General features: G+C 32.6%; 4 protein-coding genes across 6 annotated transcripts in view; 1 reads left to right on the top strand and 3 right to left on the bottom strand.

Moving 5' to 3' along the window:
- LOC109852718 (lipase 3-like) overlaps positions 1 to 3,901 on the bottom strand; it is a 6,238-nt gene extending 2,337 nt beyond the window's left edge. The window contains exons 1-4 of one of the 2 annotated variants that reach the window (XM_020424161.1): positions 3,714 to 3,901; positions 2,546 to 2,747; positions 1,743 to 1,857; positions 214 to 460 (exon numbers count right to left, since the gene is read on the bottom strand). In XM_020424161.1, coding sequence (XP_020279750.1) covers positions 214 to 460; positions 1,743 to 1,857; positions 2,546 to 2,747; positions 3,714 to 3,845 — 696 coding nt within the window. In that variant the 5' untranslated portion in view covers positions 3,846 to 3,901. Of the gene's footprint in view, positions 1 to 213; positions 461 to 1,742; positions 1,858 to 2,545; positions 2,748 to 3,680 lie in introns of both variants that reach the window. The other variant, XM_020424151.1, reaches the window with a different exon arrangement.
- An 871-nt stretch (positions 3,902 to 4,772) lies between these two features.
- LOC109852732 (lipase 3-like) lies at positions 4,773 to 10,360 on the bottom strand. Its single transcript, XM_020424171.1, has 8 exons — positions 10,168 to 10,360; positions 9,048 to 9,246; positions 8,858 to 8,972; positions 7,578 to 7,824; positions 7,326 to 7,484; positions 6,778 to 6,862; positions 5,575 to 5,735; positions 4,773 to 5,151 (listed from the first exon to the last, which is right to left on the bottom strand). The coding sequence occupies exons 1-8, from the start codon at positions 10,321 to 10,323 to the stop codon at positions 4,996 to 4,998; spliced, it is 1,278 nt and encodes a 425-aa protein (XP_020279760.1). The 5' UTR covers positions 10,324 to 10,360; the 3' UTR covers positions 4,773 to 4,995.
- A 1,088-nt stretch (positions 10,361 to 11,448) lies between these two features.
- Positions 11,449 to 13,279, top strand: LOC109852104 (DNA repair protein RAD51 homolog A-like). Its single transcript, XM_020422947.1, has 2 exons — positions 11,449 to 11,760; positions 12,121 to 13,279. The coding sequence occupies exons 1-2, from the start codon at positions 11,668 to 11,670 to the stop codon at positions 13,054 to 13,056; spliced, it is 1,029 nt and encodes a 342-aa protein (XP_020278536.1). The 5' UTR covers positions 11,449 to 11,667; the 3' UTR covers positions 13,057 to 13,279.
- Positions 13,280 to 13,797: 518 nt separating this feature from the next.
- Positions 13,798 to 27,277, bottom strand: LOC109852089. Of its 2 annotated transcripts, none has more exons than XM_020422927.1 (14): positions 26,957 to 27,277; positions 26,262 to 26,392; positions 22,036 to 22,852; positions 20,866 to 21,968; positions 20,396 to 20,554; positions 19,441 to 19,630; positions 18,548 to 18,680; positions 17,605 to 17,850; positions 16,516 to 16,728; positions 15,892 to 16,313; positions 15,484 to 15,723; positions 14,961 to 15,163; positions 14,837 to 14,878; positions 13,798 to 14,332 (listed from the first exon to the last, which is right to left on the bottom strand). In XM_020422927.1, the coding sequence occupies exons 3-14, from the start codon at positions 22,741 to 22,743 to the stop codon at positions 14,194 to 14,196; spliced, it is 3,798 nt and encodes a 1,265-aa protein (XP_020278516.1). In that variant the 5' UTR covers positions 22,744 to 22,852; positions 26,262 to 26,392; positions 26,957 to 27,277; the 3' UTR covers positions 13,798 to 14,193. The 2 variants fall into 2 exon arrangements, with proteins under 2 accessions (XP_020278516.1, XP_020278524.1); XM_020422935.1 differs by having other exon boundaries at positions 26,262 to 26,603.
- Between the last annotated feature and the right edge of the window lie 162 nt (positions 27,278 to 27,439).

A 27,439-nucleotide genomic window follows, 5' to 3' on the forward strand; every position in this document is an offset into this window, starting at 1 on the left:
TCAACAGAGTTGTTGCGTTTTTTCTTTCTGTGTGCTAACAATTTTGGCGGTGTTTCCGTATTGTAGCATTTCTGTAAACAATTTCTGTTACCAAGGTCTGCGCCGAAATTGTCAAAAACAGAAATTGTTTGCTGGGTATATATACATATATGTATATACAATATACATTTGTGTGTCTCTTTATGTTTAGTTATCAAAATTAAAAATACATACATCAATGGAATTGCTAAAAGTTGCCAGAAACCGCAGAACGGGACTTTTTGCTCTGCCGCAATAGGCGGCTGGTGCCATAGCAAACATTGCTTCAATCTTATCTTGATATTCAAATCGTTCTGACGCCATAACAAAAAAACTGGTAGTGCCCTCACTATGTCCCAAGTAAAATAACTTTTCACGTCTAGTAGTTTTCAGTATATAATCTATTGTTGCGGGAAGATCGCGAGTGCCGATCTCGTGCCAACTGCAACGTGCACAAGAAAGAAGAAAGATGTAAATTGTCTTTAAAAAAATTATTTTATTTTTCTTTTTATTGCTTTATTTATTTCATTAATAACTAGAATTTTTTTCTGATAATTTAATTACATACCCACACAGACATCCATCCATCCAGACATCCATTAGACATCTATTAGATGTCGCATGGAGCTGTCGACGTCTAATAGAGTTTTTGCTCTGTGTGGGTAGTTTATACAAGGAATAGCTTCAGTAATGTGAAATATAATTGTTTGGAACAAATAATTTTCTATTATTGTACATCACTGATAATAAAAATATAGTATAATATATATCATCCATAATATAAAAGATTACTCATGTATGCAGATATAAGCATGTATTATCTTCTCATATGTATCATATCTAAATAGAATGCGAAAGAGTTTATGAAAATTCTAGAAAAATGATTATCCCTAGAAAAAATAATGCAATGTGTTAACATGCGTTTTTGCTTATAATCTAAATACACCTTTGTTTTTATTCTGTAATTAGCGTTTTCAAAAAATAACACATGAATGAATTTAACATTTTGCATTATATGAATAGAAGAGTAAAGTATTGTAATATCTGATAAATGTTTGATCTTGTGGCAGTGTTATTGCAAAATATGTTTTTTAAACATGTAAATTAATACACATACAAATTTAAAATTAAATTTAATCCGAAAATTTATTTATAAGATGCTTACTGTGCATCTTATATACAGAATACCTGAAAAATTTAGACACAAACGAAGTGTGAAGGTAGATTGCGTCAATCGGAACAGAAAAGTCATGTACCATTTTGCAACATTTGCAATAGTTATTGAATGATTAATTATATATATATATATAATACATATGATCCAATGAACGCGTAGATTCGGACTCTGTAGGCGTGTATGATATTTAATTGTAAATAAAAATGGCTTATTTTATGCAATCTAACAGCAAGAGGCGAAACAAACGAGCAAATGGTGTGACACTTCTTGCTATCAGCTGATTTTCACAACTGAAAATCATGCACAACTCTGCACAGTCCAAACTATCGTTTCACAAGCGCTCATTCCCATGGGTCACATGTATTAACTAATCACTCAATAACTATTGCAAATTTTGCAGTAATACATGACTTTTCTACTTATAGATTGACTCAATCTATTTTCACACTTCGGCTGTCAAAATTTTTCAGACACTTTATATTTTGATGCTGAAATTTCCTTATTTTAGGAAAGAAGGACTTATATTTACATATATGGTAATCCTCACCTAAAGTCCCAGTATTCTTTGTCTAGTACGGACAAATCTGTATGCTTGCGAGAATACGTAGTACCACGTGCGTTACCAAGCCACACATCATATCCCGCATCTGCCAAAATGAAAGCTGAAAACATTTTTATAAGAATATTATTTAAAATAAAATAATACTGGAGGCAAATATATTGAGTCATTTAAGTATAAAACTTGACAAATATATATTTATGTATATATGTATATACATATTTGTCAAGATTCACATATTTAATGACTCAATTCAATACCGTGTTAAATATTGTATTAAAATATAAATGCTAAGAAGATTGGATTAAATTTTTTATCTCTATTTTTTATTTTTAATTCTAGTGCGATCTTTATTTACACACATACAAATACATATATATACATATACAGGGTGTCTGATAAAGACCGTATCATAGCTCTAGACAGATAGAAAGAATTATTCTGAGAAGAAAAGTCATTTACCATTTTGCGAGATTCGCAATAGTTAACGAGTTTTTAATAAATAAAGATCCGCGAATGAGCGTGCAGCCACGTGCAAAATGACAACTCTAAGCTGTGTGTCCGAGGACTTTTCTTCTCAGAATCACCCTTTCTATCTGCTTACGAGCGGTGATTTATCAGACACCCTGTATATATGTATATATATATACACGTGTATATACATAAAATTGATAATATTTACTCTTTTTAATTTAAATATAAGATTGTAACTGTATAATATTACTTTATTGTAAAAGAAAAGGACTTTAAGTTATAAAGTAATTATTTTGTAAAAAATTAGCGTTTTGTACCTAATCCTTTTTCGGGTCCGGGTAAGACCCAAACCGCCGAATTGCACAAAAGACCGTGCATCACAAATGCAACTGGTTTTTGTATATGTAAATCACTAGAATTAGCTTTTCCAGTTATGCGATGCAATTCCAAAACGTATCCGTCAAAAGTAATCACTTTGTGCAGCTCGCCGTTATAGCCGTACTTTTTTACTAACTCTAACTATACAATAAAAATAAGATCAGAGTAAAAAACTCAATTATATGGTTGTAAAAAATTGACTTTGAACTAAGTTTTAACATAGATATTTAATATACAAGATGTTTTTCAAACCAAATAATTAAAATAGTGAAGATTAATTTTCGATTTTATGAGTTACTGTTTTAAATGTTCATGCGAAATATATTTTTATTTTATTTGAAACATGTAAATTAATACACCTAGCAATTTCAAATAAATCTAAATCGTAAATTCATCTAAGATGCTTGATCACGTATAGATGGAAAATAACTATTTAATAGGATTTGTAATAATAAGTAATTTGTATTTAATTAATAGCATTTATACTTAAATATCTATTCAATGAATGCGGGAAGTCCAGGTTAGACTCCTGATCAAAGTGTCTTTTTCGCAATAGATTTTTTAAGTTTTATGAGAAAGAAAATTAGTATTTCATCTATATTTGATGCAAACCATCCTAAATAAGTTTTTAATTTGAATTTATTTTAAATTAATATAGATAATAATTAATCATTATAATAATTAATTATTGTTACGTGTATTTAATTTAAAAGTTTCAAATAAAATAATAGAAATGTTTTGCAAACGAATATGTAGCATATTGTTTACTAAACCAAATAAATCTTTACTAGTTTAAAATTATATAAAATGAATCAAAACATGTGAAATTTGTTGTACATTTGTAAATAATTAAATTTAGTGTAAAAAGAAATGTAAAAATAAAATCGTTTTAAATTTAAATTTGGTTATATATATTTTTTTTCGATTAATATAGTCAAACAAATAGGAATTGTTCAAGAAATTATGATAGTTTTAACCGATAAAATTTCTCAAGATTTATATATTTTATATATTTTTAACTTTACTATTTTCAATTTTTGTTACACAAATACGACTGGAAAAAATTGCACTCACAGTAGTAAGTGTCTCGTCCACATTCAAACTCACATTCGAAGTCACATTATTTGCACTAATTGTTAGTAATTTATTTATCAATTCAAGACCCGGTATTTCAGGTAATAAATTATGCGGCAATGCATTCGTTGATGCTAAGATAAAACAAAATGTTAACAGTAACATTGCTGGTGCTCGATGAAATCGTGTCGTGCAAATTGATGCAATTGATGAAATAAATTACGTCTGATTTTCTTTTTCAACGCACGTATATATATACACATTGTATCGCCGAAGTGTTTGCTGTTTTGCATGACTAATCGTATCAAGTCATCTGATAATCTCCTGTAATTCTCGATTTGATAATGCTAATCGACGCAATGAACTGATTGAAAGAATTCGAAAAAAAGTAAAATAAAAAGGATCTTATCCAAATAAAAATAAATTATTTATCTTCGAGATAATGCCTTATAATTAAGATCTCCGCAAACAATTTCTGAATGTGCAGACTTGGCAAACAGAGAATATTTGCTGAAAGACTGCCATAACGAAACATGTTTTGGTACTACCAAAACTGTTAACACACGCAGACAAAAAACCCAACTTCACAAAACACGTGAAAGAATACAATAGAACTCCAGTAATTTCAAGTATTATGATCTCTACTTTTCCTTTATGGACGTGTTGAGTAAAAAATATGTTAACTAAATGCGTTTAGTTGGCAGACAATCATCTAAAGTAATTGTGTTTTTGCAAGCATATGGCAGTAAAGATAATAAATCTATATAAATTGAACTAATATAAACATTTAATTTACTAAACATATAATAAACATATCTAATTTACTAAATTATAAATTCTCATGTTGAAATTATGAAGAAATAGATTTTGTTGATTTTTTAATGAAAGCTATAGAAATCAAAGAAGTTAACTGTTGCAGAAACAACACACATTGAACCAGCTCTCGATTTTGAAGAAAAAAAAGAAAAATATCTAATTTTTTATTTAACATTTGGAGATGTTTTTCGGTGATACTATATCAGGCTGCTCTTGAAATCCTGATGAAGTGAGCTGAAATGTTCACGAAACGTCGGTATAAAAATGACACTAACATTAAGAAATTTTTATTTATTGCCACAAATGTTTTCTATCTACATAACATACTGAAAATGGAAAAAATTGTGAAGACGATAGAAAGAAATAAGTAAGACCAGATAACATAACAAATAAAACCATTGATAGTAAAAAAATGAGCAAATAATAATGTAAAAACAACTTTTGCAGCATTTCATAAAACGAATCGCCGCAGAAAATTTAAAAAGACAATGTTGACTGTTCACTGTAGAAATTGCTTCATTTGATCCAATATATAGTCATACAGAAGCTCCTTCCCATTCTTAGCCCACATAAAATCTATGTGATTGAATCTCTTATCCGGAACTAGAAATTTGCCAAAGGGATTACCTAATTCTGTGTACAAGTTTTCCACATCCTACGGAAAAATATTATAATATATGTGATTAATTTATATATATTATTTATATATTTAATATGTGTAATACATGTATAAAATGTTACATATATATGTATTTATTTTATTTCAGTATCTCAAATAATTACAAGTTGTTTAAAAAAATATTAAAAATGTCTATAAAAATATAAAATGTGTATATAAATATTTATGCATATTTATATATATCTATATATATTATATAAATATATATCAACATATGTACATCTATATACATATGTGGATATATTACATATATGTGTATAAATCTCTCAACTATTATATAAATGTTTGATTTATTATATTTATTTTATTTCTTATAAATATCCGTAAATATTCTGAAAAAATATTGATTGGAAATAGTAAATTATACAGTAATACAAATTATACATAAAAAATACAAACCTTCACATTTGCTAACCAATCATTTTTGCTGTAATGCAATACAACCGGCACTTGGATCTTTTTTAAATTATAATTCGGTGGTTTTACCTGATTGTATATCTTTTTATTAGCGATGATTCCATGATCATACTGCTTAAATTTGCCGGCAGATATAATTGATCCTAATAAAAAATATTGATAATTAAAAATTTTTTAATAAAATGTTTTGCTTACAGAGGTGAGACTGTTATAAGAAAAAAATATTTCACGCACGTTTGCGAAAGATAAAGGAAATAGGCATTATTTATTTTATGGTTTTATACGAAAAAACCACTATATGCATAATAAGTTATACTATGTAGTATAACTTATAAGATATAATATTATATAATATATATATCTTAATATATTATATTTTATGCAAACATTTATATATTCCCCTCCCAAAAAAAACAAGAAATCACGAAAACGTAAAAAAATAATGTCAAACTGATAAAAAATATGATGAGATTTTGATATCATGTTTTTGTCACTAGACAACATCAGGGTTGATTAAAGTGTGCACAAAAGTATTGAAATCCTATATTTGAAATTTATCGGTTTCGGCATAAATTACCGATTACGACTATTACAACTCTGTTTCACCGTAAGGTAAATGGTGTAAGTGTGGCCGCACACTTTAAAAAAAACATATGAAACATGTCCTGTCACTTCCATCCCCCTTTTATCCAAATAAAAAGATAAATGTTATTCAAGACAGTTCAGCTTTTATATTGAAACATTAGTGTCAAAATGAAGGTAAAAGACATAAATATAAATGGAGAATATTTGAATGGGAACTTTGAATCTTGAACGTCTAATTCGTAAATTAACTTAATTTGCTGAGTATAATGACCCGCTAAACTGACAAGGTTCCACCTATCGCATTGACAATCTCGATCACGAAGAAGAAACAAGAGAAGAGAAACACCGACGTAATGAAGAACGTAAAAGGCACGTTTCAAGCACGGTTTTTAGTCCGAGTCGGACTATGCTGAAAGACTGTAGGGATGCGAAAAAAGATAGATGAGAATGATGAGATGAGAGATACGAAAAAGCGTACAAACATTTCATTTTAACGAATTTATTGCACAAAAGTTATTATGACGACATTTTGACTTTTTCGTGACTTCTTGTTCTCTTTGAGTTAATTCCCAAACTCATAAGTTCTAAGTAAACGCTTACCAGAGTTAATGAGTTGCCCATAGTGAATGAATTGCTTTGTAGCCACACTGTCAGGAAATTGTTCAACAACTATCGGTATGAGATTCTGCAAAGACACGATGATATACTACTTTTACAGTGTGTATTAACACATTCGCGGTCGATAACGTAGTTCTACGTCATTTCAAAATCTATAGATGAAGTCTGTTGCTGACGTAATTTTACGTGATTTTAAAATCTATGTTCATTTGTTTAATAAACATATAAGTGTAATATGATGAAGCAACATTTTGTATATGTACACCCATTTAAATAGTAAAATCTTGTAGCTCTCAGCTATAGACGTTTGAAAATTGTATGCTTTCAGATAGCGGTCTTGCTCTAAAATTGCCGGCCGCGAATGTATTAATACATACCGGAAAAGAAATGTAGATAATTTATTTTGCAGCTATATGTTGTAATTGTAGAGAAACTCTTACTTTCTTTTTAGAAAGAAATATAATACGTGTACATATTAGTTTGTTCATTATCATAAGTACAAAAACTAAATATATATAATAAACATGTACTTTGTCCATTTGCTCGTGATTGAATCCAGTAACTAGGAAAATTGCATTCGAACAGAGTGATTGCGTGATAGCATCATCTGCGCATACCATTTGTTGGACTTTTTTTATTAATGCATTATTAGCTGTAAATTCGTTTATGCCAATTAACTCGCTCATAATCTGCAATAAGGTTCAATTAAAAAAAAAAAAAACTATATAAAATCTCTATCTCACATGCGTACATTATAATTTTTTCAACGTAAAAGTACATACTTTGATAGAAATCGTGAAATGTGATAGTATTTGAAAGAAAGGGCTCTTCATTCTACCACAAAAAACGATCGGTGCTAGAGCAAACATCGCCTCTATCTTACTCTGATATTCGGGTCGTTCCGATGCCATGGTGAAAAAGACAGTAGTGCCTTGACTATGTCCCAAGTAAAACAGCTTCTCGCGACCAGTAGTCTCCAATACATAATCTATCATTGCTGGAAGATCCTGCGTGCCAATTTCGTGCCAGCTGGGATACACAATAAAAATATTACAAAAATAGATAAAATTATTAAAAAAACAATATACATTAATTTTTATATTATACATATTATTATATTATATGTTAATTATACATATTATATATTAATTATTATATATTAATTATTATACATTAATTATTATATTATATACAAATTCTCATGTTGGCTATAGTTTTGTGTCTAAAATATTATATATTTTATATCTATTTTTAAAAAAACTTTTATATACATATCAAATTTTATATATGTATTATATACAGTCTTAACGTAATGTACATAAGTTTATGTACAACATGTGTTGCTATTGATAATCGTATATAGCTAAAGAAATTGCAGTAATATCTATTATATATATGTATTATGTATATATATCTATATATTTAGAAGTATTTATATACATGTATTATGTATATTTTTTTAATTAATCATGCTTTAAAAATTTTTTGGCTGAACTGATATGCATGGTAACAAAATGTTTTTTATCGAGCAATTACATTTGAATAATTATGCTAAAGTCGAAGCCAAAGTATTTTTTATTTTGTTGATTTCTTTTAATTTTCTGTGTGAAATATAACTATATTTAATAAATTCAGTTTAAGATTCTATATAATATGTCTGCAATCTCTGCAGTTTGTATGTATTTTATTTGCAAGTTTAAATAGATATGATACTGTATGCATCTGTTATACGTATGTAATTCATGTCATCGCGTCATTTCAAATTGTTCGCGATTATTCATAAAGACTTATAACATGTGAAAAAATGATATAAAAGTTAAAAGTTGTAACTGTGTAAGCTTAAACCCTCTTATTTATTACATACGTAAAGTATGTATCATTTATTAAAAGATAAGATTAAAAAGATATATTGATATGTTTATACAAAATGAAATCCGTGTATTATCTTTATCAAGCTTTATTTTGAAGTTTATCTTTTTATATTTCGCGTGTTACAGGTAAATAAAGTAATGTTGCATATGTATATTTCTTATTTTATGTATGTGTGTGTATTAATTCTCACCTAAAATTCCAATAGTCTTTTTCGTTAGAGGAATATTGCACGTGTTCACGAGAATATTTGGTACCACGTGCGTTACCGAGCCATACGTCATATCCTGCATCCGCGAGAATAAATGCTAAAATATAAGAATATATGTTAGAGAATATATGTAAATAAAAAAAACACAAAATTTAAAAATATTTAAACTTGCCTAGGCTTTTTCCTCCTGGAAAAAGCCAGCATATCGAGTTGCACAGAATGCCGTGCATGAGCAACGCAACGGGTTTTTGTATTTGCGAAGAGTTAGAATTGACTCGTCCAGTTATCCTATCAAGTCCTAAGACATAACCGTCGGAAGTAATAGTATTGTGTGTCTCACCATTGTATCCATATTTGTTTATTATTTCTATCTATAATAATAGTTAATTCTACAGTCTCTATAAGAAGTATATACATATATATTTATACATATACGTACATACATATATACATATATACATATATACATATATACATATATACATAATATACATATATACATATATACATATATACATATACATATATACATATATACATATATACATACTTTATATATGTATAAAGTTAGTAATATATAGAGATTATATATACCCTAATAGGCAAATTGTAAAAATATTGCACAAAAATGGCATCATGAATACCGACGATCTTGCAATGATTGCACTAAGATGATTCGCCATGACGCAACAGTTTTATCGAAATAAAATTTTGTAAATAATACTTGTCAAAAATTGCGAAAAAGTCGTTATGCATTTTCATAAGTATATACATGAATTAAGTTGATTTCTTTATATGCAATTATATTTCTACATATTTTAAACATCACATAGCTGAAATTTTTTTCTCAATTATTGGACAAATTCTTTTTGAAATTAATTTTGCAAATATACTGCTAAGATAATATCGCCGTATCGTTATTCTTTTGCCGAAATAGTATTTGGAAAGTAATTTTGCAAACAACTACAAATATTTTAAAAAAGATCAATGGTTTTACATCTATTTCCTAAAATATATCTGTATAATTGCAAATTACAATTTTAGTGCAAGATTTCGTCACGTAATTTTGTAAATGTTTTTCTATCAGGGTAGTTAATCAACATTATTTTTTTATAATAATTGATAAAAAAATAACTGATTATCAAATTATGAAAATGATATATGTATGTATGTATAATTTAGTGTTTTCATAATACTAAAATATTTTATCAAAAGTTTAAAATATATATGCGTGCACAAATGAGCATAATTTATCTTATCTTACAAAGTGCTAAGTATAAATCAGCACTTACAGCAGAAAGCGACGCATCTTCAGGTGGGTTTGGTGAGAAGTCAATCTTGGGTATTTTGTCTAATGGATCTAATAGAATGTTCGGTATTTTATGCAGAAAATCTATTAACGCGCTCGCAAATGTCAAGAATGAAACAAGGATAATTGGCAGCAACATTTTTACCCAGAGAAGCCGTCGATGAGATCGAAACAGTTTGCTAAACTTCTTAAATATACGATATATATATGTATTATTTCTTTATTATTTGCTGAGTATGGTACACAATATATCTTATTATATACTACCATCTGCTCATTTGTTATAATTCTGCTTTAATAATTCGAGTCATAATGAAAAAAGTGATAATTTCTGCATGAAATAATATGATATACTTTACATGTGTAAGCAAATAAGTAATAATATCATGTATATATTATCCCGACCAAAATACCTTATCCAAAAAAAGTAAAAACGGCGCCAAGTATACGCGCAACTCGTATCTCTAGAAAAATATTACTATGTACATATTACTATACTACAGAAAAATTATTTCTGTACAAAATCTATTATACGAAAGAAATGATATCTATCACGAAGTAACGCCAAGTAAATCTTGCACATTTATACATTGTTATAAACTATTATAATTTTATACATTGTTATAAAATATTATAAAACTATAAAAATATAAAATAAAATTGTGTGAATATCGTACTCTTTATACTATGCCCAGCACAGCATAATCGAAAAAATGACCATATGGTTCGACGCGTCTTGACGAGCTCTAGAAGTAATCATCAATTTTTTTTCGATATTCCGCTTAAAACCCATCGATTTTCGCGTTTTAAAGCTTTGGAGTGGCTAAAATGCAAGTACGAGCGCGGCAGCAATGCCCTTCTTAGTGTAGACAGAGAGAAGAATGAGAACAGCCAGGGCTTAATTCTTGAAAAGCTTTCGTATACGGAACTCTACTGTTAATGCCACATGTACTACAGACTTTCGTATGCGCAAATAGTTCGAAAATCGAGGTCCAGGTCCATAAGAGTTTTTACGATCGTTTTTCGTAGACATGGTTCTATTCCGTGCTATGAGAACACCGACATGATGGGGCTACGCACCAAGCGAGACCATTGTCCGTGTGTGCTCGTGGAAGAGTGCAGACATAGTATGTTGATGTTAACGACGATTCTCGCTTGTGTGCGTATCCCCACCACGTCGGTGTTCTCATAGCACGGAAAAGAACCATAGACATGTGTACGCATCGATAAATCGCTCGTGGACATGGCTGCGTAGTTCCAATGTGCACCACCCGTGAACATGCGCTAGTTTACGGGGCGGTTAAGCTATCACATCGCAGAAATTCGGCCTGGCCGCTCTGAGGCTTTTCTCTGCGTAAAGTGATAGCATATAGACACAGAATGGCGTATGGACCAGCTTAACGATTCACTGAGCCACAACAGCACCAAACCAAATCAAACCAAACCATAAAGTGATAGCGCGAAATATCGGGATTGTGTCACAATGGAGGCAATCGATGCAGTGTCTACGGCGAATCTCAATGCAGAAGATGATTTTGACGAATACACTTCGGCAAAATTGATCAAAGCACTTGAGGTAAGTCTGCATATCTTGTTTAACGTTGGCAAACGATGTCAACATCGTTTTGGAGTGGTGTTGCATCAGCCGTACCGGTTAGATGTGCGTAGTTACGCTTAGATATTTTTGGACAATCTTCGGTGTTTTTTCACCGATTTCTTCAGTTTATCAGTATTTTTAACGAACGTACAACTCCGTGGCTTGTACCCAAACCACGGTTTAGAACCTGTGTCACGATTCCTAAAGACTTAGAATGGCGTATGGACTAGCTTGAAACGGTCCTTTGAGCCATATATGCACCAAACCAAACCAACATCGTTTTGTACTATGTTCAAACACGTGCATGTCATATATCAATTCTTCCACATTGTCTTACAGAAAAATGGCATCACTGCAGGTGATATCAAAAAACTACAGGAAGCTGGATATTACACTGTGGAATCAGTGGCTTATACACCCAAAAAGAATCTTATTGCAATCAAGGGTATTAGTGAGGCTAAAGCAGACAAGATATTGCAAGAAGCATCAAAAATTGTCATGATGGGGTTTAAAAGCGCCACAGAAATACATAAGACACGCTCCAACATTGTCTATATTACTACTGGTTCTACAGAGTTAGATAAACTGTTGGGTGGTGGAATAGAGACTGGTTCTATTACAGAGATATTTGGAGAATTTAGAAGTGGAAAGTCTCAGTTGTGTCACACCCTTGCTGTGAACTGTCAATTGCCTATTAGTATGGGTGGTGCAGAGGGAAGATGTATCTATATAGATACAGAGAATACCTTTAGACCACAAAGATTGATAGCAGTAGCTGAAAGATATAAGATTAATGGTGATTCTGTCCTTGATAATGTTGCTGTTGCTAGAGCATATAATACTGATCATCAGACTCAGTTGTTGATGCAAGCCAGTGCCATGATGACAGAGGCGAGATACGCTCTGCTGATAGTAGACAGTGGTACTGCTCTTTATAGAACAGATTATACTGGTAGAGGTGAATTACCTAGCAGACAGAATCATCTAGGGCAATTTCTCAGGATGTTATTGCGGCTAGCGGATGAACATGGAATTGCCGTTGTTATAACAAATCAAGTTGTCGCAAATGTTGACGGTGCTGCTGGTATGTTTGGTGGTGATCAGAAAAAACCGATAGGTGGTCATATTTTAGCACACTCAAGCACAACAAGATTGTATTTGCGTAAAGGTAGAGGAGAAACTAGAATATGTAAGATTTATGATTCGCCATGTTTGCCAGAAAGCGAAGCAACGTTTGCTATAAATCCAGATGGTATAGGCGACGTAAGAGAATAAATACTTTTTTGTTAAATGCCAATAATAAACATCAATACATATATCAACAAACTTTTCATACACAATGGACCAATAGTCATCGACTTGAACATCAATATTTTACATCATTAATAAAAGTCAATTAAAGGAATTAAAGGGATTACAAAAAAAATAAATTAATGATAATCTTAGTTAAGTGTTAAATTAAGTAAAACAAACAAATTAGAGCACAATATATAACTTACTTTCTTAATATTTTTACTAATATAGTTTTTTTAGATTTTATATGAAACTGTATCTTTAACTATATCTTCAATAAATGTAAAAAGTTAATGTTTTTTTTTTTCAATTTTCTCTCTATAAACAAAACTTAAGATATGAGTATGAGTATTTTAAAACATCTAAAATCTAATAAAAGTTTTCAGCAGTTTTGAAAAAAAATTATTTCTCTTTTACTCTGAGCGTTTTGCACATATTGACTGCAATGAGATAAATGCGCGTGTTTATTCATATGAATAATTCTTGAGAACAATTTTCGAACATTTTTTAAACCTATTAATGTCACGTTGCTTCTCCGACATCTTAAGTCAAGCTTTCTCTCTGAGCTTGCAAAATAGAGAAAATTTTATAATCAATTATATTTTGTTTCAATTTTTCAAATAATTTTCTGTTAATAATTTTGAAAGGCTCAAATCCAAAAGGTACATATACAATTTGTGTCAAAAAATGTAAAATTTAGTATAAAATATTTATATTTTTTTTCATATTCGAGTTTATATTTCTCATTGCTTTTCTGTTTGTATAAATGGCATTTGTTACTTAATGTAATATTCATCATATATGTTACGCGACATATATTTGTTAACTTCTTAATAAGATAATGATAAACTTTCACAGCATTGTTCGTGAAAATGGCAAGCTGTTTTCACTGACTAATCGAGCCGTTAACTACTCTAAACATTTTATATACGAGATCACATTTCTAGAGCATTGTGTGTATAAAGAATCTATATAATATTAAAACCATTTGGTTTTAAATTTCATTATGTACATACATGATTTTATATATAAATTATTCAGACTCTACACAACGTGCACAAAAAAAAATTCACGGTAGAAAGTATCACTTATCACTTTGGAAGCATTTAAGATAATTAGTCATGGATCCATGAGGTTCACCGCGGAAGGTCGCAGATTCAATTGATATTCTCCAAAGAGCATGGCCGCTAACCATTTATACTGCTCGTCCTTAGAAGTACCTGCCAAGATATTTCCGAAATATGGGCTATCCTTACTTCTAAAAAACAAAAACACGTTTGACATTTACATAAAAATCGTTTTTACTAAATGTATTTTTTTTATTTTTTTTGTTACTAGCACAACACAGGTGTATATATATATATATATATCGTAATCACGTGACCGAAGTCAGTAACACCGTCGCGGTCGCGCGGCCGAGGTCAGTGACCCCCCCACCAAGGTCGCGCGGCCGAGGTCAGTGACCCCGCCGCGGTTCTGATTCAAATCCAATTTAAAATCTTCGACCAAACATTTGTCAAAGCGACTCTGCCGTCTTCTTTCTCTCACCGAACATGAATAGCATAGCTATTCATACCGGGCGGCCGTAACAATATATATTATATATATCACATGTATAGAATATATGTCACATTTATAAAATATATGTGTGTATATAAATATATAAATATAAATATATATATGTAATTATAAATATAATATATAAATATATAAATTACATATATATATATATATATATATATATATATATGTATATTCTTACCTCATCGGTGCTTTGTTTTTTAAAATAAATGTGATAGACCAGCTGTAATAAAAAGTTTGTAATATTTTAAATAACAAAAAAATTATAACACATATGTATTTATGACTTTACGACATATATTTACCCCATTTGTGGATTGCGTTTAAACTCGTGTCCCAAGTACCAAATAATATCTTCTATCTTCCATTCGTGAAGTTTGATAGAACATACTTTGTCTTTATAACAGCAAAGTTTTGCCTGGCTAAATTCAAAGAGGTAGGTTTTCAAGTTTTTTGTCCTGGAATCCGCAAATTTTAGTTCTCCGGAGATCGTCATAGGCGGTTTTACCTATTACACAAAGAGTAGACAAAAATAAATGGATAAGTAATTAACTTTAATTAGGCAATATACTGTTTTTGCATAACGCGCGCATCTTTCTTTCCGCTTTTAATCACATAAAAAGCTTGCACTTTGTACAACCTTGAACTCTCTCTCTCTCTTTTGCTCTCATCAATATAAATTTAGATCGTGGGAATTGCAGCGCGATACTCGGTATATTTGAATTAAACATGCGTGTGTGTTTTATGTTCATGAATAATAAACGCAGTAATAACTTTATGTTATGTTATACACAATAAAGTTTATTTCTTTTATATTTTTACACTCACCAGAGGCACGATGTCTTTGTACAGTCGATCCATCTTTAGGACAAGAATATTGTCTTTCCTGTCATCCGTATCCCAATATCCCCATCTCGCCACTGTCTCTAGAACGCGTTCGTTGTGATGCAACGGTCGCTCCAATGCACCAGACAACGTGTATTCTTCCAAGCACAATACGTGAGCTGGCAAATTGGCTTTGTCAGCGAGCTCGCAACATACATCAAACGCAGTTTTCTGTGGCCCGATCTGATTGCGAGTAATAAAAAAGAAGCAAATAAACTGAAGTTATATTCAACAATAGCCTTAATTAGCAAAGAACGGAAACTAATGCTTTATTTCTCCGGCGAGAAATCTAAATAAACAGAAAAAAGTAGGAAAAATGTACTAATAATTTAACAAAAGGAGAACCCTTACGGTGACGTTTGTGCACTCTCCGTCCGGCGACAGGATGTATATCCAAATCTTGAGATCTCCCGAGGGTGCGGCTCGCGGTCCGTTGTTACACACATGATGCTTCTCCAAAACTTCCAACATCTTTGCTTCCTTGGCCAAGTCCGCTGGCGACAATTGATAAAGTCTCGGGTATAATTTGATGAGATCACAGACAACCTTAGTTTCGGCGCGATTCCATTCTTCGGCACTAATGTCACTGGCGTCCATCAGAGTCGGACCCCAGACTGCCGACAAGTTCTCAACAGTCATTAAGTTGCGGGCGTTCTGTTGGCTGAGTACGTGAAGGTGCGCCAGAATCCGACGTAAAGTTGCCGACGTCACGGAATTTAGAGTGGACAGTAACTTTCGATAAGTTGCTACTCTGTTTTCTTCGTTGGTCGATTCTAAATATAACGAGATTAAAATTTAATTGATTTAGATCAAGAAACGATAAAACTATATCTCATTAAATAAAACGTATTTTTATATATTTTTTGCACGAATTTACAGAATCCTTTAATTAATTTGACATTTGTTTTTGCAAAGCACGTTTTGGTTCTGATAATTATCAAGTTACTTACACAATCGAAAAGATGTATTACTTACCGGAAGTGAGGCAAAGCCGATCGTGAATATTAGTAGGAAACAATGGGTCAGGTAAATCCCGGATAAATCTTCTGAGAACAGTTGCGACATCGTGTTCCGTGTATAAATTCCGTGTGATTTGCGTGGCCCATGCATCTTGCCTAAAAGCCCCCATTAACTTCACTACGGCAGCGGTCGATCCGCTGCGACGATAAATGCCTTCCGACATTATGCCTGGGAGATAAGAAAATCTCATGTAGCTATATTGTAATAATATTATGTAACTTTAATAAAAATACATTCAAAAATAAAATTCTCTAAAGAAATTTAACATACAGAATGTTTTCAGATATCACTAATCTTTCTTGATGATAGCGTAGTAACGTAAAAGGACCATTATAAAAGTGTCTTTCTGCGGATTTGGCTAATTTTTGAATGTTAGGAATGTAGTTTTCGATATATTCCGAAAAATTATCTCAATGAGCACAATTGATTTTATTGCCGTTTCCTGTAAAGATCTAGATTTAATATGCAAAGATATAAGCTTTTCGACTCTGTATATGTGATTTTTGGTTAAATATGTGTGCGTGCGTGTGTATATGTGCACACGCGTGAATGTGTACGCGCGCGCGCACTTACATACGTGCAAGTTGTGTATCGAGATTTTTTTCAGAATAACGAGAATTACACATATCCAACAATTAGCCAAACCCGCAGAAAGACACTTTTCCATAAGAATGATACAAAGTCCTTTAAATTTTATTCTTGTGTACATTTTACCGTAATTAAATATCCATTAATTGAATGATGATATATAAAAAATAATATAATACTATATACAAACAAAAACAATTAAAAATAAATCCCCCCATATATTTGTTTTTACGATATTTTATCTATTTATCTGTCATGAAGTTTTTCAGTATATTACAGTTTATTATATATTGCAGTATATTCAATATATCAATGTGTTTCTTAAAATATGTATGTGTGTATTTTTTCTAACAAATTAGATAATTAACACGTACAATCATCAATCCCATAGGACATCGTACGTCACGCGATTCCGCAAAGTTATTTATATAAAGTTAGAAGACGATGATTCATTACCATGAACATAGATAAAGTTGATGCATTTATCCAAGATGACAGGCACATTGTCCTGCGTGAGCTGCTGCTGGTCTAAAGCAGGGCCGCAGTTGGTTGCCGCCTGATAGAGCGCGTGTCGCCAGGCAGACGCCTCGTGAGTTCCCGGCGTGGCTATGTGCAAAGCACATGCTCCACTACCTCCGGCATCCACAACTACCACTGGAACTGCTCCGCATCCGGCAATTGGCCCTTCCTGTTCCCGCAACACTGCAACACAATACAAATCGATTAGTAGTCTGTAGACGACGCAATTAACACTTGTACATATGTATATATCTATAATGTGACTAACATAACAATTTTATTATCATAATGAGTCACTGATAAGAAAATAATCGAACTCAGTTTATCAGTGGAATTAGGTCATGTCTTCCGTGTTTCAAGATTTAGTTACATGTTACAATTATTTCAAAAATAAATTTTTGATCTAAATCAAAGATAAAGTTTTCTGATAAGAATATAACAAAATGATGATCTATAACAACTTCATAACAAACGCTTTTATTGATTAAATTATTAATTTTAATTTTAACTTTGTTATTTATGATTTATCTTACTTTCATGTTGCATTCTTTGTTTATATTTTTATTATTAATTTTATTTTACGCGTTCTCGTAATAATAGTTTTAAGTATATATATTGAGTGAGTGGAAAAGTTCTGACGGATTTTGTAACAGAAAAATGGACCAAGTAATTTTATTAAAATGATTTATTCATTTTAATAATCTATTGTTTTCTATTATGTTTCTTTTTATTGTATTTTTGATGAATAAAAAAATAATCGTTTTTAACTTATTTACTGGGTCGTTTTCCTATCACAAAATTCATAAAAACTTTTGCATTTATCCTATGTATAGATGTATCTGTGATTTGTGTGCAATTACGACTTTTAACTGCAACTTACCAATGCAGCGCGCTTTACGCAAATCCACGTATTCAAAATTTACAGCAAAAGCAGTCTCCAAAGATTTCGTATAAATCAAAGTTCTTTGTTGCAGAAGAATCCAAGCTGGGAACCATGTGCCCGTTATGCCTTCCTGAAATAGAACACAATAATTGCATTGTAAGAAGAAAAAAATGAAGATGGTTATATCCGACATTTTAATTTTGTTTTGATGACGAAAGAAATCCAACAGATACTATCTGCGATAACGAGTGTAAAACGTTACTGAAAACGTTTGCGAAATTGTAGAAGAGAAATTTGCATGCCAAAGTATATAAGCTTTCGTAAACACGAACAGCCAGCAACAGATATAAAGAATTTGCAATAGATCTAGCAATAATACGGCTAATGAAACTTAATACACTCTTTCCTAGATTGTGAAATAAATTTAAATAAGTTTTTATATTTTTAAATAATTTGCCATCTACGATACAAAGCAATATTGAATTAAGTTGCAACATCAAATATTTAATATATGAGATAGAATTCTGACATACCTTAGTTTAAAAGGTAACTGAAGTAGGCTTGAAAATTTGTGAAAATATTAATTTACTTATTAATACTATATATATAACGAATCTATGTTGTACGTAGATATTCTAACATAAGTTTCCGCATGTACATATTAATTGTATTATTATGCTATTTTATTATTATGTTAATTTCTTTTTACATGTAAAACAAGTTGAATTATCATATCAAACGAGAAATCAATACATTTTTCTTTTCTATCAGTAAAATATTGAATTCTTAATATCTTTTCTAGATTATTATTCATCGTTTAAACTCTAATTTTTGAACTGTTTAATGCTAAATAATTGTACACACACATTGTTTTTCTTTCATGTGCTTACCTTTAGGTAAGCCCAACCTGCTCGGGTAAGTTCGGCGGTGTACTTTGTGGGAAAAACTGGCGTAGTGGCCTCGAGAATTCTCTGGGCCCAGACCCGTCTTTCGGCGACACCTTTTGCATAGAAAATATGCACGCTTGGTCTGCCCTCACTGCTAATCGCTAAGCAATGTACCGCCTCGTCGTCCACGAACCTACACGCATTTTGAAATTAATTAATCTTCATCAAGCAATCGCGAGCGATCAGCTGACGAATCGATTTGCCAATCGATTTAATTGCATTCATGATATATCAGTATTATGAATCGCACAATGAATCAAAGGGAAGTATAGAAGATACAGTAAGCACAGAATAAATAAGTCAGTTTACACAAAAGTCAAGAGAAATTGTGCATTACGAGATTCGATGAGATTAATTTGCAAGTTTGTGAATAAAATGAATTGTTGAATCTATAATCGATTGTTGACAAAGTTTTAAGCAATAGATGCAAAGACTAATTGTGACGTCTCGGGAGTATAAAATACAATCTATCATTGTTATAGAGCGTGATCAAGGTCAAGTCGTTACGTTTGCGAACGTACCGACTCTTTTCTCGTGAGATTCTTTTCTTCTCGTTTAACAAAGAGAACCTTGAGATCTCTTTTATAGAAAGGGAGACGTCTTTACGTAGAAAATATATGGCCAATACGTTAATACTTCAGAGTCAAGAAATCAAATTAGTCATTATTTAAATTATTATTATTACAGCATGCATATATATATATATATAATAAGCTAGCAAATCGAATTAATATTCACAGTCAGAAAATGTGGAATATTTGAATGTGGTTTACTATTTACACTTTACAGTAAAATCAAATAAAATATTTCTGATAATGATAGAATTAAATATGCAAATAGATTCTATTAATTCGATAATGCCGCATATTTGTTGTTTAACACAAAATAATAGACTCACTTAACAGCTTGCAGTAGATGAATACTGTGCACTGTCTCCAATTCCACGACCTCTTTCAGCGTAGACATGCTCTTGTCAGTATAGAACGATAACTTCCGATCGAGCAATACCGCCGCTCTTAGCACGAGGTCCTTAGCCCTCTCAATGCCCATTCCAGGTCTCGACAGGAACAAAATAACACAAACATATTTTAATGAAGGTTCTGAATAATGTGTGTAATGTGTATGCAGTTTTTTTAAGTCAAAAAAAAAAAAAAAATTTATATATAAATATATATACACATTATTTTATCAGCACATTTATCTCTTAACTTTTTAAAAAAATAAAATAAAAATAAAAAAACATTGAAGAAACATTGTTATTGATGAAATTTTATATATTATTAAATTTGAGGCAACATTTCGAACGGATAACAATTTTGAAATTGGAAGTAGGTGTAAGTGAATTTTAACATGCGTTGCTCTTTTTACCTGTAAACTATTCCCCTGTGTGTAACCGGATTATGCTGGGCATTAACCTTTGGCCTTTCCATTCGCGGTGACCTCGAACCGGACTCGGCCATGTGCTCGCGTGTCCTGGACAACAGTTTACTTCCACTCTTTACGAAACTGATCACATTAGGCTTGAGAGCATGTACCGTAGACTCATGTCGAAGTTTCTTCAGCTTCTGTATCACACTTACTTTGCGATGATCATCGGCGGCTCTCGATGAAGAACTGGTAGTATCTTCATCGACTTTATTTGTCATCGTCATGGTTGTTGTCGTTGTGCTGACAGTCGGTTGAAGAAAACGCGAAGTATCCGCAGAAGATCTTCTTGTAGAAGGTTTTCTAGGAGGAACTGCCGGCTGCTTTTTGGTTACCATGTGCGCAAGTTTCGGCAAAAGAGGCGGATTTTTGATCAAAACTTGATTCTTCTCGGGTTGCTCCACTCCTTCCGCTACGTCGTACTCGTTCTTGGGAAGGGAATCGAACCTTTTCGGTGGTTCTGGAGGTATCGAACTAATGCCAGGATGAGTCAACTCCTCATTTTCCTGATCCCCTTCGTTATCTGCGTTGCCTGCAAACTCCAGCGCGCTGTCGACGCTACCAGAATCGTTGGTGGACGCTAACAATGTCTCTAACAACAATAAATCGTCATTATTGTTCTTGACGTTTTCATTGTCGGATGTTTTCGCAAACGGATCAAATTCGTAGAGAAGAGACTTGCTGTTCTGTTGTCTGGTGTTCGCGGGAGGCGTTGTCGGTTGTTGTTGACAATCAATCTTTGGCGATGACAGGTTCTCGTAGATCGAATTCTGAACTGAAGCATGACTCTCGTTGGACGCACAGGAGGTTCGATCGAGTATCGATAACTCTTTTTCGAAGGATTTCTCGAAGTTTTCTTCCTCCTCTACACTAAATATTCTATCCACGTTATTTACACTTTCGGCTTTCGCGCTAGGTGTGGCATCATAGAAGGTCCAAGAATCTGACCTCGATAGCCTTTTGGCAGAGGAGGTTTCAAACTTGTCGAGTGACAGACTTAAATTGACGTCGGACAAGTTTAGACTTTGATCGGAAGAATCGCTACCCTGTTTGAAGAGAAAGAGATACGAAGAAAACAATATTTAAGTAATATTATTTGCTTTTGTGACTTACTTGATTTCGTGTAAAGTTCAAAAGGTTGAAGTCCCGCTCGACATTGTCAGACACAGTAGAACTGAGCGTGTCGTATCGGCCGCTACTTCCCGATGTGACAGACTGCAGCTCGTCGTAGATAGACTCGTCCGGAAGCGGAGGTGGCGGATAAATCGGAGGTGGCGGACTGTGCCTGTCAGATAAATCCTCCACGTTTTTCACGCTGCGTAAATTACCGCTCAATGGGCTGTAGAACGAGATGCTGCTGAAGATGTTGTCAGCCGGCATCGACACGCATCTGTCCTCCTCGACTCCCACCGAGTCTTTAAGTTTTTTCTGGTCAGTACTCTGACCATCTACCACGTCGTCTTGATTCAAAGATGACAATCGTCGCGTTAGCAAGTTCTTCACCGACCTCTCCAGCCGGATACTGGCGTTGCGCGTGCTGGAAATAACGGCGCGTCCTTTCACTGTCATCTTTTCTGAGATTCCATCTTTCAGCTGGCGCGAGCTCGTACTGAGACTGCGGAAGAATTCGTGATTGCTGCGCGAGCTCTCGTTGTTTGTAGTATTGCTCGCAGTCGGCTTCAAGTCGTCGCTCTTTTCGGACTGGCCGGACTCGCTAGTCGGGCTGCTGGATCGAACTGATGGCAGGATTTTTCGTGGCGCCGGTATTGGCTTGTTTTCGGTCAGCACCGATCGCGGTTTTGGTATCGGCTTCACTTCCATTATGAGGTAAAAACTTCGAACATGAAAACGTTCTTCCTTTCCCTATATACGTAGACTTGCTCAGAGAGAAGAATTTTCTCTGTTGTTCTCCAACATCAATTCATTAATCCTAAGAAATAAAACTTCTTCTGATTCTTTTGCGATTTGAATTGATACATATTGCTTTACTTTCAACCATTTAAGCAATCGAACGAGATCTCGCAAATGTATTTGAAAGAAGCAGAAAAAAAGTAGTAGTTCATAGTCTGACAGAGCAAATGGATAGCGAATTCAGTTATTATTTATGTGAATCATGGCACACAAAAAACTTAAGCAATCACCAATATTAACTTATGTTACCAAAAAATATGTTGCTGGTTTGTGATTGGTTGATTTGCTTATTACTTATACGTCTTATTGTTTAAATTTGTTTTGTACATCATGTTTTGTACCTTAATGAAATTGTTGCTTCTCTTCGCGTTAGGCGCGCGTGAGCAAACGCGATGCAAACATAAAGGAAATTATGAATTGTCCTAATGTGAGTCATCGTTCCGAAAGGCGATACCGACGCCCATAGTTTCCGGCTTCTATTTCAACTAACTAGCGAGTCAGTATCACGAGAGTGTCCATCGTTTCGTATCTGTATTTCAATTCCTCGCCGAGCGTGCAACATAATCGTGTCTATCACTTTCAGCTGCATTTCTCGCAGATAAAATCAAATAAGCGTGATATACGATATAATTCAAAACTGAAACACGTGTTTGATGATTTTGTTTTTTCATATTTATTTTTTCTTTTAATGTTATTTCTTGGAACAAAAAAAGCACAAAAATTACAAAACAAGAATAGTGCAACTAAAAATAAAGAGTAAAAAAAAAAACAGCTTATGTTTTATAGGTTTATTTTAACGTTAAAATTACGAACAAAATTAGTATGTGCTTTTTAAATTACTTGGTATAGTTGTGCAGTGTGAACGACAAGCGTGGCACATGTTATCTTCTATCACAACTAATCTCTAAAATAAATAAGTTTTGAAATAGTTCTAAAAAAACATTCAAACAGGAATTCAGATACAGAGAACAGCGTTGGAATACTATTGAAATAATTAATATAATATAGATATGAAAAACTGAAGAGAAAATGAGAACCGAAACTCTAGTGCAGGGCTTTTTAAACTTTTTTATCTGCCGACTCCTTTTTGCCAAAGAAAATTTTATGCAATTCTGGATACATACATATGTATATAAAATAAATAAACAAAACATTAACTGGCAAGAGGAATTTAATTTTAAACAATTGCTTCTTTAATACATATTTGTAATTTTTTATCATTTATTATTACTTATTAGAACAAAAACTTTACATGTTAACGAAAGAGATGTGCTTGTTTATTCTTCCATAAAAAGTTAAATCTGGGCTGGCTGGAATAATTGACACTGCAGGACGCAGGACATCATCAACGTTTTTCAAAATTGATTGATAAGGCCACATACTGACAAGTGCGGAAGATGAACAGCGAGAAAAGATGTACGAACGCTTAATTACTCTATTCTACATATTATAATTAATATATAACTATAACATGATTTTTAACTTTAATTAAATATCCTAAAATGTGTCTTAAATCAAAATGCTTTTTGTAATTATCTTTGGTTACTAATATTTGAGAATTTGACAGATAACATAGGTTGAAAAGATACTCTTTGCAAACAATTGCCAAAGTTTTCGAGCGACTCTCAATTCTGTTACGCGATTCTCTCTCTAAAGGGTCGCGATCCACAATTTAAAAAGTTCTTCTCTAGTGATAGATATTTAATAGTTATTGTTATTATAAGTAAAATATTGATAAAATGATGATTCTTGTAATGTCGAAACAAACTTCAATGACTGATACTACGTTGAAAGCGTTTTAATATCATGGCACTTAAATAATTAAGCAAAAATAAATAGTCTAATTACGTAAGACAACGCTTATAAATCATATTATGTACGTATTATAACACATAAATGTTTACGAACATCTAGAAAGTATTTCATCGATGCAATTAAACATTGCAAGCACCATATACATATATGAAGTTACAAATGAGGAGACGCGCAAACATATGTCGCGAATAGTTTGTGTGAGCTGTTAACTAATTATTGTTACGTCGAAAACATCTGTAGACCGTGTTTGTTTTATCTGTTTCGTGAACGAGAAGAAATTTTTCTCAAAAAACATAGCTTTAAATCATTATTAAGCTTAATATTATACAGTCATTAACAGGTCGAGACGCTAATTTTGAAAAGTACAACTACAAAAAAATTCCTATTCCTATGACGATTACACGAAAGTCGGAATTTGACTTCTGGTCAAGATATGTTTTTCTCGTAATGGTTTTTTATATTTTATAAGAAGAGATAAAAGGGAAGTTGTTTTTACGACATATAGATAAGATGCAAACCAAGCATTTTATATAGATGTTTGAATTGAATTGAATTTGAATTATTTTTTATATTAATCTTAATCCTGTAAACGTTTTTTTTTAGGTACGTATCCTGTAAATCTTAATTTATGTCTAACGCGATTTTTTTATTGGTTAAAACTTTGCAAAAACTGTAAAAATTTATTCTTTTTTTTTTTATTCACACAACATTCTAGGAAATAATATTAGTTGATATATTTTTTTGATATATTTTTTTTATTTTTTAGACAGTATTCTACTATAAATAGTTAATAAAATTTTTTTATTTTCAAGAATCCCTCGGACATTAATCCGAGGTTTACAGTAAGGTTTAAAAGTAGGTTAATTTACATGTTAAAAATATATTCACACGTATATTCAGCACTTGACTTTTGCTGACCTTATTACTTTTTCCATATACCCAGCAAACAATTTCCGACTGCGCAGACCTGGCAACAGAAACTGTGTGCAGAAACGCTACAATATGGAAACATGCTTTGTGTGCTGCCAAAGCTGTTAACACACAGACATAAAAAACGCAACATGGTCACCAAAACTCAGCAAAACCATATCCTACTGAGGACACAGATGGATATGAATTTGATGTGGCAGTTGGCGACAAAATCGCGACATCTGACAACCAAATTGTTTGCTGGATAGTTGAATATTAAACAGAATCGTATACAAGATCTGTACAGTTTCTATCTTTGTTCCAATTCTTATGTTTCTTATATTGTACCATTATATTATAACTTATTATACTATATATATATATGGTGAGGTGTGTGTGTGAATTTCTGGAACTATTTTATAAGCGAAATTAAGAATGGACACGTGCATGTAAATGCAAAAGTTATCTCTAAAATATCTATCTCTAACATCCAACTTTTTTTCAAGGTATCTCTTAAACACGTGTCATCTATGAGAGATTGTCAGAGTTATGTATAACTGACACTACGCGCAATAAAAAAAGGATAAACAAAAAAGATAATCTCTTTTTTTTTCATAAACTGCACTGCCAAGACAATGTAAAAATTAAATCGAAGACTGAAAGAAAGACCGCTATTCCGTTAGTGATGCAGGTCAGAAACCTACCTGGTCATTGCCATTGGTTGTCACGGTACGGCTGTCTCTTCCTGCGGCTTTTCCTGCTCGTGTATAAAACGTTTCCCACGCAAACGTTATAGTAATTCCACCAAGTTAAAATATTTCATTTTTTTCTGGAACTAAAAGTTTCTTACAAGTTTCTTTCGAGCTATATAACTACGGATCAACTATTTTTTAACTATTCATCAGCGTTTACAATGTGGGCTCGTTGTACTTTTATTCACTAGCACGTGACTCATTATCCGCGCACTTGTTCACGTATATACATGTATATTATATTGCACGCATATCTGCAGTTTTATTACCTCGCGCTTATTCATAAAAAGTTCTCTGCATAAACATGAGTCAAAAGTAATACTAAAATAGAAGAAAAGTTGCGTGTTTTGTTTTTGTAATATATCACATAAAGACAAAAACACAGAAAGTTTCTTCTCTAAAATAAACAATATTTATCTTTTTATTTAACATTTCTATTGCTTTATATAACTATTTGTAAAATTTGAGTATAGAAGTGACGTCAAAAGAATCAAACCAAACAGAAGTTGGACACACGAGCCTGACCGCGAGAGTTAATGAGTTAAAGAGACACTGTCTCGCGCGGCAACGATCGAAGAAAGACGCGCGCGAGAGAGTACACGCACACACATTGAACACTGCGTATACACACACGCAGTTGTACGCACCATAGATTTCACGCGCGCGCGCGCGTGTGTGTGCAATAGGCCTTCTCCTTTCTCCTCGCAACACCTACAGAGCTCAGCTGTGTCCCGGAGCACACTTTTCGAAACGGGATGCTGCGTCTACGTTTCTGTCGAATTCTCCGCACCGGATATAAAACGCGAATACAAAAACAAAGCGTGCACAATTCTTTTTAGATGGCAACCAACGACGTCTAAATGAAGGCAACGTACAATCAACGGCGATAAGATAAAAAGGCCGAGCGTCATGTCATCATCGTCAGCTTGACGGCGTAGCTCGTGCCTTTGCACTGACGCGGCTTTGCTCTCTGGTCGCCCACACGTCCGTCGTCGTTGCTCTTCTAGGTGGTGGGAAGACTAGAGGAAGGGGCAGACAACGCTGTCGCTCACCATCGCCACGCCGATTGCAGTGGATGTGACTGCAACTGCACGTGGAATGTGTGTTGCTTTTTTGTTTATTTATAAACA

The sequence above is a fragment of the Pseudomyrmex gracilis genome, unplaced genomic scaffold (assembly GCF_002006095.1).
Source record: "Pseudomyrmex gracilis isolate BER0280 unplaced genomic scaffold, ASM200609v1 scaffold_1, whole genome shotgun sequence".
Taxonomy (NCBI): Eukaryota; Metazoa; Arthropoda; class Insecta; order Hymenoptera; family Formicidae; genus Pseudomyrmex; species Pseudomyrmex gracilis.

What these genes read in the sequence shown, in the direction of transcription:
- LOC109852732 (XM_020424171.1), bottom strand. Translation starts at nt 10,323, where the DNA reads ATGTTGCTGCCAATTATCCTTGTTTCATTCTTGACATTTGCGAGCGCG. An exon ending in ATTTCACGATTTCTATCAAA is followed by an intron (nt 7,485 to 7,577) that starts GTATGTACTTTT and finishes ACCTTATTGCAG; the next exon opens with ATTATGAGCGAGTTAATTGG. An exon ending in ATTGGTTAGCAAATGTGAAG is followed by an intron (nt 5,152 to 5,574) that starts GTTTGTATTTTT and finishes ATTTTTCCGTAG; the next exon opens with GATGTGGAAAACTTGTACAC.
- LOC109852104 (XM_020422947.1), top strand. Translation starts at nt 11,668, where the DNA reads ATGGAGGCAATCGATGCAGTGTCTACGGCGAATCTCAATGCAGAAGAT. An exon ending in AATTGATCAAAGCACTTGAG is followed by an intron (nt 11,761 to 12,120) that starts GTAAGTCTGCAT and finishes ATTGTCTTACAG; the next exon opens with AAAAATGGCATCACTGCAGG.
- LOC109852089 (XM_020422927.1), bottom strand. Translation starts at nt 22,743, where the DNA reads ATGGAAGTGAAGCCGATACCAAAACCGCGATCGGTGCTGACCGAAAAC. An exon ending in GCGTAAAGCGCGCTGCATTG is followed by an intron (nt 17,851 to 18,547) that starts GTAAGTTGCAGT and finishes ATTGTGTTGCAG; the next exon opens with TGTTGCGGGAACAGGAAGGG. An exon ending in AAACGCAATCCACAAATGGG is followed by an intron (nt 14,879 to 14,960) that starts GTAAATATATGT and finishes TTTTTATTACAG; the next exon opens with CTGGTCTATCACATTTATTT.